We start from the raw sequence: 8,054 nt of genomic DNA, 5'->3' as shown, positions 1-8,054 counted from the left end.
AGTTATATTCGGAAAGAATAAACCAGTTTTATTAAGAATAGACTTGTTTCGCTAAAGTTTCGTGGGAACGAAGTTACGGAAAATCAACTAACGACTGGAGACGTAACAGTATTATCAAATTGCACGATCAATAACTGTTATGGTGTAAACTGAAACTGAAGTGTAATGTTTATAACTTTTATAAGAATCATTTGATTAAAAATAGGGCAAGGATTAATAATATATTAGTAATTATATTTTTAGCCCCAATTATTTATTATTATTATTATTTATTTTGACTCGAATTATCTATACTCATCTTTCAGAAGAACTGGCTGACTAGTGTGATATTTAGGCATATCAAGCGTTTTGTACCATCTCTTATAAATATGTGGATTTTACATTATTTCGTTTAATTGGATTTCATGCAGTGCCTAAGCACTCGGCTCGGAAAATGTTGAGTTGTTTCTTTCTAGTAATCTTTCTTTCGTATTTGTTCTTTAGCAGATATGTTTTTCGCTTGCAGGAATGTTGCCGCAACTTCACACAGTGTGTAAAAAAGGTTATTGACAGCATTGTCCTTCACTGGCTGACTAGATTACATCTAAAAGAATGACGACGTGTGGTGATGATTATCGTTTATGGGTAAACTCAAGGTTTTCTATTTGGCAAGGGAGTGTAAATTTAACCCAGTTATAATCAGAATTCAAAGAGTTTTATATACTTGGTTCGAAAGGTGAGTCAATCAACGAAAAGTCATTTCGAGGGATATAACTATTCATTGATTTGGCTAGAAGGCACACTTTGTTTTCCTTTGTATTTTAAATAAAGATTGTTTTACATTTTACAACGTGTGTCCAGCCTATTTATTTTGCTTACACTCAGTTGTTTAGTCAAATTCAGATTCACTTTACAATTATTCTGCACGAATTTCCTGTCATAATTCAGATTTTATCTAATGCTTGTGCGGAAATCAGTTTATTCTTATTGTCCCCAGAGGGAATCAAGAAACCACAACAGGAGAGAGCTGCATTAGTAACTCTCCGAACTTATGAGTAAAAAGTAAAGCAGATTGTATAACAATACGTCAACCAGTTGTAAATTTTTCTTCTCCTGACTCTTATGCTATAACATTTGTATAAAAGTTTATTCTAAGAATACCACACCAGAAAGTAACCTTAGCGGGCCAAAGAACACAAACACAACACAAACGGGAGAAGAATACATTAGTAACTCTAAGAACTTAAGAGTGAAAGAAAAGAAGAATATATAATAATATATCAACCAATTGTAAAATTTTCTTCTCCCTTCCAAAACATGTTATTTCGGTGAAGAAAATAAAAATAATATTCATGGGGCCTTTCCAGTGTAACATAATAAAACTTTGTTGTCAATATTTCTAATTATTAAATATTATATATTGAAACCACGCTTCTTAAAAAAAAATGAATAATACTTCTAAAAACGATTTTTCAAGTACGAAGTTTTACTAAATTTGTCACTGTTTTCCAGATATATCTCTATAGCCTATAACAATAGCGTTATTTCTGTAGTAAAACCTGCTGTATATACCAATTTTAAATTGTATTTTAGAAGACACGTATTCATGAAAAACATGCAAAAACTGTTTTTATTAAGGTGAAATACTGAAATATAAATACTTATGAACAAGCTTCATGTTTAATCATCCCCCAGTAGCACAGTGGACTTACAACGCTAGAAACAGAGTTTCGATACCCGTGGTTGGCAGAGCACAGATAGCTCTTTGTGCTTAACTCCAAACAAACAAACATGTTTAATTACACGGGAGATAAAATATTAAATTTGCTTTTCTCACACAAGTTTGGAATATTCATTTTTATCTTAATTTTATGCCAGATATGGAGTAGAACAAAAAAAATGACCAAGTTTACTATTTTTATATGAATTAGCTGAATTAGATATTTTTTAAAGTCCCAAGTAGATTGGAAATTTGGAATCAAAAACACTTTTTTTTTCAGAAGTAAGTGAAAAAGGGAAAAAGTTAAACTTCATAAATAGATAAATAATGTTTTATGCATTCAATAGCATAATTATATATATAGTGTGTATATAAAGAGAGTTAAAATTAAGTTTTTAAGCAATCGGTTTGTAGCGCTAAGATGTTTAGCTTATTGGTTGGGACTCAAAATTAATAATAATATAGGAATTCATATTTTTTTAAATAAATTATATGGTCATGAATTTGTTCAGCTGCACGAAGAAGACAGGTAAGAACGCGGAAAGTTTGTAATAAAAAATAATGATATGAATATCTGTCTCCAGCCATTATTTGTCTATACAATTTGTTTATTCAGTAATTTTGCTGGTCCCTATCTATGCTTGTCCATGCACATCATATCATGCCACAGTGCTAGGCCTAATCACAAGTAAAAGTGTTATACTGATGTGCAAAGATAAACACGTTTTAATGTATCACTGTACTCAAAATTATTTCTTGTTAATATTAATAGTAAAGAAAAACACTTATTGAAAATAACACTGCAGAATACTGTAGAAACTAAAAATTCAAAGGAAAGTTGCGGTGTCATTACACTGTTGTAGTGTTTGAATATTAACTTTAAAGAAAACTGTTATCTTGCACATAAGTAATTAAAATTTAAAATCAATTGGCAAAAGTATGATTTACTAAAACTTGGAAACTTAGCTTGATTAATTTTGGCTGTACTAGAATTTTAGAAATAAAGGTTGTCAATATCAAGCACTATGTTGGGATTAAGATTTATGCTTACTAATCTGATTACTTACAAGTGAAAATTATTTTCAATCTGTGACAACAAATTTAGTCTCATGAATCACTAAGGCAACATCTATCTTACCATCAAGTTAAAAATATAATATAACAAAATTTTGTTTATAGCAGTTATAATTTTGAGTAATGCAAGTCATAGTTCTCATGTTCTATTACTTATTTTGGATGACTATTACAGCAAGTTTGGTAATTGAAATAATTTGTGTATTTATCATGGAATGATAAAATTACAAGCGTTTTCTTTCAGAAGTATAAGTTATAACCTCCTTACTTCTCTTTCAAATGATTGAGACATTTTACCATTATTAGATCCATTAACTTAGGTATAAGCATTCTGAATATTTTATATAAAATAAATATATAATGAAGTCAGTTCTGTAGTACAGTAGTAACTGACAATATTTCTAAAAGCTAGTCAATTTCAGCCATGCATTGTATAGTAATTATCACTAATGTTTACAAAAAGGTATACTGATGATGTCATAATGAGATTTAAGTTGTTTCAGCCAACACATTGACAGTTTTGTTCCTGTGTAAGTGCCATAACCATGAATACTTTTCTTTGTGAAATTTATGTAATCAGGTTGAACCAGAAATGGTGTATATATATAAAATTCTACATATATATGCCAGAATTCTAGTTTGTCTTACTATTAAGAAATGGCTGATAAAAAAACGTGCTGTCCAGTCTTTGTTAGTATAGTCAAATATTCATTGAAACAGTTGAAAATTTTTATTTATGTTACACGAAATATTGCATTGTGTATTGTCATGATAGTAATTTCTTTTTTTATTCAACTATTTTTTATTTCAGTGCATTTATTAGCTTGTTGGTTTTGCATTAATTGATAATTTTAATGTTTTACAGAGTATATATATTATAAGAACTTACAAAGGTAAAGAAGAATATGTAATATGTCAATCAAACTACATCTGTCATATCCAGCAAGGCCTTTTGCCCAATACCAGGGCTCACTAGGTAGGCTGGGATACAACATACATACTAGTGGCCTAGGCACTATATCACCAACCTTCATGAACAACAACTGTTATGTTGTAAACTAGTTTAAGTAAGTGAATTGTAATTATTATTATTATAAGTCATGTACAAATCATATTTTTATGGTGAAGGTGAGTAAAACAATATTATTTACTTTATAACAACAGTTACTTTTTATTATTATTTGAATTAACTGGCAAACCAGCAAGCTAGTGTTCTTTTTTCCAGAGTAAATTGAGTTACCATAACATCAGTGCACAACTTTGCCGAAATGTATTTCCCCATAGAATATTTATTACCTTAGATGTTCATATCATCTTTGACCTACAGTATATTCTAAATTTTTGCTAGACTCCTGCCTGAGAGTAAAGAAGAAGTAAAGCTTTTAAGCAGATGTTTATTAATAAAACAGTATATCATGAAACACTTATGCACCAACAATTTTCCATATTCACATTTTTATTCATGTTTTCAGTAATATTCTTTTTACCCACATTCAAAAACTAAATGTAATGTGATGACTTTATTCTCCTTAACTGTTTTAGCAACAAATAAAAAGCTTCAAATGATTACAAAAAATCAATGTCATGTAGTATTTGAACATCATTAGATTCACATGTGATATTATTGTGAAACTGTCTATTAAATATAATTTTAGTACTATCTTGTGGGTAGTCAAGTGATTCAAATAAAAACATGAGTTTTGCAACTGTGTGAATTATCTTAAGCCTTTATTGCTTGAAAACTTATACTGGTCTATCACAGTACTTTAAGGATAGTTAGTGGTTTTCACCTTGTTGCTGGAATTAGTGTTAATTTCACATGTTGGTATAATACTGATATATATATATATATAATTTATACATGCAAACAAATATATATGTATACTGTACATTTATTTTTATCTGTTACATGCAAGTGTCTAAAACTCAGCCTTACTCTTAATTGTACGCAAGACTTCCTACTAGTAATAAGTATGCTTATCATTTTTCCAATTAGCTGAGTATATTTCTGCCTTTATAGAATAGCTATCTTGTGAAAACATCAACTACCAAGAGTTGGAAATGAAAAACCAATACTGGAAGATTGTTGTTTCTACTGCAGTAGTTGGTGGTAAGTATGAATTTGTACATAATACTAGAGAGAGAAACAAACCTTTTTGTAGCTTAGTTTGTCTTTAAAATGTTACTCTGTCATTTTGTTGTATCATATTATATAAGCTAGTCTACTAACTTATAAGGTAAATCACATTTAATGTGTGTGTTTTTTTTAATCTGGATACTTTTTACCAAAAACAAAATCTTCAAAAATAAGAATTGGTAATGATACTAATTTTTAATGATCCAAATATAAGAGTATGTAAATTATTTTTGTAATATCTTTCAGGAACAATCATGTGTACTTTGTTGTGGAAGCTATATCATAGATTTGGGAAGAAAAAAATTTGTATTTATCCAAATGTTTGTACAACCCCACAGCATTGGGAGGCTGTTCAAGAAGAATTCTTGAGCTTATGTGAAAAGTCAAAGGTTTGTTTATGTAAATACATTTAATCTGTTAATGCTTCTAGCATTTTTACTCATTTACATCAGTAGTATTTGAGAAACAGTCATTCTATGACTCATTTACATCAGTAGTATTTGAGAATCAGTCATTCTATGACTCATGTAAGTCAGTATTATTTGAGAATCAGTCATTCTAAATTTAGTGAGGCTACAAATAATTTATTTTTTTAAATAAGTTTCTACTCATGAGAAAGCAAGTATAAATTTATGTTATCTTGAAGGAAGAGGATGTTTTATGTGATAGCCCCCTTTGCCAGCATGAGAAATGTAGATAATGAAAGGCCAGCTGAGTAATCTTATTCACCCTTCAACCAACCAGACTGTAAAGTATATATACATAAAATTTAGCATTTTCTGACCTAATCTCATCTAATTTTGCTTTAAAAGAGCTTAAGCTAAATGCACAGAGTGCACAATTTCATCCTTCCCCTGAAGCTGAAATTGGGTAATGTTTTTTATGTTGTTAGGTTACAGGAAGTAAATGAAATGACCTCTTGTATGTAGAAAAGGAGGACTTAAGTGTAATTCTTAGTAAAACCATAAATCCCTCTATAAGATACTTGGCTCTATTTATAGTTATAGTATTTAGCTATGCTTAAAAGGCAATAAGATATCTTGGCTCTATTTATAGCTATAGTGTTTAGCTATGATTAAAAGGCTATAAGATACTTGGCTCTATTTATAGTTATAGTGTTTAGCTATGCTTAAAAGGCAATAAGATATCTTGGCTCTATTTATAGCTATAGTGTTTAGCTATGCTTAAAAGGCTATAAGATACTTGGCGCTATTTATAGTTATAGTGTTTAGCTATGCTTAAAAGGCTATAAGATACTTGGCTCTATTTATAGTTATAGTGTTTAGCTATGCTTAAAAGGCTATAAGATACTTGGCTCTATTTATAGGGCTTTTGAATTTAAGAACAGTAAGGTTATTGCAGTTTTGAACCTTTTGCTACAAGAAAAATATCAACATGAGGGAAAGGCTGCAGAAATGGGCTATTAGAACAATATCTTCTGTTAAATTGTGTAAACTCTCATCAGTAGAGGATTGAAGATTTGTATGTATTTTCCCTAAGGGTGACTAGATTCAGATGTTTGAAATTATTAATGGGTTTATAAAGTATTTTTCTGGGTTGTATATCTAAGTGGTGTAATGAAAGGGTTGGAAATATAAACTTTAACAGTAGAGAGTGATTGGTTTGAGCTTGGGAAACCTAGGTACAGATTTGTTATTTGACAGTTTTTTTTAACAGTATGATTAATTTGTGGAGTGGTTTACCTAATAATGTGGGTATGTATATTTAGTTTAATTTTTTAAGAATTGTTGATGTATAAATATGAAGGACTATTTTTAAGTTTAATTACAAAAAGTAAATATGTATTTATTTATTCCTTTTTTTTTGTATGAGGAAAACCTTTTTTGTTTCTGCTTTAGTCTCTTTTTTTTATCTTCAAGATATGGTTGAATGTATATAACAAGGAAATAAAAGCTGTTGTTTTGTTTTGATTTTGTATGTATTGGTAACAGGCACTTAAGTTTTCAGATTTGTTGTCTCTGTAACTGGTTGCTCTAAGCATATAATAAAAAATCTCATTTTTTAAATTGAAAAATTCATAATACTGTAACTCAGAATATGACTTTTTTAACAAGTTGTAATGTGTTATTTCCTTATGTTTTTGAGCTAAAGTATATTTATATAAAATTGTTAGTTAGGTTTGAGATATGACCAATATATCTTATTTTGGTGATTTTAGACCTAATTCTTTTTTTGGGGGGGGGGATATCTTACAGGTCATAGGTCTAGACTGTGAATGGGTTACCAAAGGTAATCGACGCCATCCTGTTGCATTATTACAGCTTGGTACAATACATCAGTTCAGTGTTTTAATCAGGCTCAGCCATATCAGATCATTGGATCTTCCACCATCATTACTAGATGTTTTATCTGATAAGAGGTAAACTATCCAGTTTCAACATCATTATGATTCTAAGAGCTTATTTCAACCACACTATATCTGCCATATCCGTTGTTGACAAGGCTTTTCACCCAATACCAGGACTCATCAGTCTGGCTGGGATACAATAGACATAGCAGTGGTTGAGGCACTACAGATATAGCATAAAAATTATATTTTATAACACTAGAGTAGGAATACTTGTAACTTGGAACATTGTATTCTTAACTGTACTAAGTTTTCAGCAATAATTATTAATGTTCTACAGGAAGACCTTATAGATGAAGTTACTTTAAATATACAGGAGTGGTTTGCAGTTTAAGTTGTGTTCACCATGATGCTTGTCCTAGTACAGATAACCCTAGTGTGCAAAATTCAAAACAAACCAAATTAATTGTCCTCTCTAAAGTTTTCTTACTATTTTGGTAAAAACTTGCATCCCTGAGTGCATTATACATTTCTAAAATTATATTTTTTGTTAGTTTTTATATCCTATATAACTTTACACATTGTATGAGAATTATAGTCTGTTTCTTGTTAAGTAATGAAATTAAAGTTCTTGTTTTGACCATAGATTTTGAAATAATTATTTTGTCACTTTTTCTACCAGAATTACAATCAAACTTCCTTGTATCTATTAACCCGATACTCTCCGGGGCCATTTTGTCTTATTGTGAGGGCAAAATCATTTGTGAATTGAAAAAATGATAGAGAACTTATCTTTTATTGGATTTCAGATTTTATTTTTGTAAATAGTAGCATAA

General features: G+C 29.7%; 1 protein-coding gene across 1 annotated transcript in view; it reads left to right on the top strand.

Moving 5' to 3' along the window:
• Positions 1 to 2,094: 2,094 nt before the first annotated feature.
• The window catches only part of LOC106463689 (exonuclease 3'-5' domain-containing protein 2-like), a 14,285-nt gene continuing 8,325 nt past the window's right edge, over positions 2,095 to 8,054 (top strand). The window contains 5 exon segments of the mRNA XM_013923749.2: positions 2,095 to 2,228; positions 4,794 to 4,883; positions 5,157 to 5,299; positions 7,127 to 7,290; positions 7,901 to 7,920. Coding sequence (XP_013779203.2) covers positions 4,835 to 4,883; positions 5,157 to 5,299; positions 7,127 to 7,290; positions 7,901 to 7,920 — 376 coding nt within the window. The 5' untranslated portion in view covers positions 2,095 to 2,228; positions 4,794 to 4,834.

The sequence above is a fragment of the Limulus polyphemus genome, unplaced genomic scaffold (assembly GCF_000517525.1).
Source record: "Limulus polyphemus unplaced genomic scaffold, Limulus_polyphemus-2.1.2 Scaffold1461, whole genome shotgun sequence".
In the NCBI taxonomy this organism is placed as follows: Eukaryota; Metazoa; Arthropoda; class Merostomata; order Xiphosura; family Limulidae; genus Limulus; species Limulus polyphemus.
This window is presented reverse-complemented; position numbering and strand designations above follow the sequence as displayed.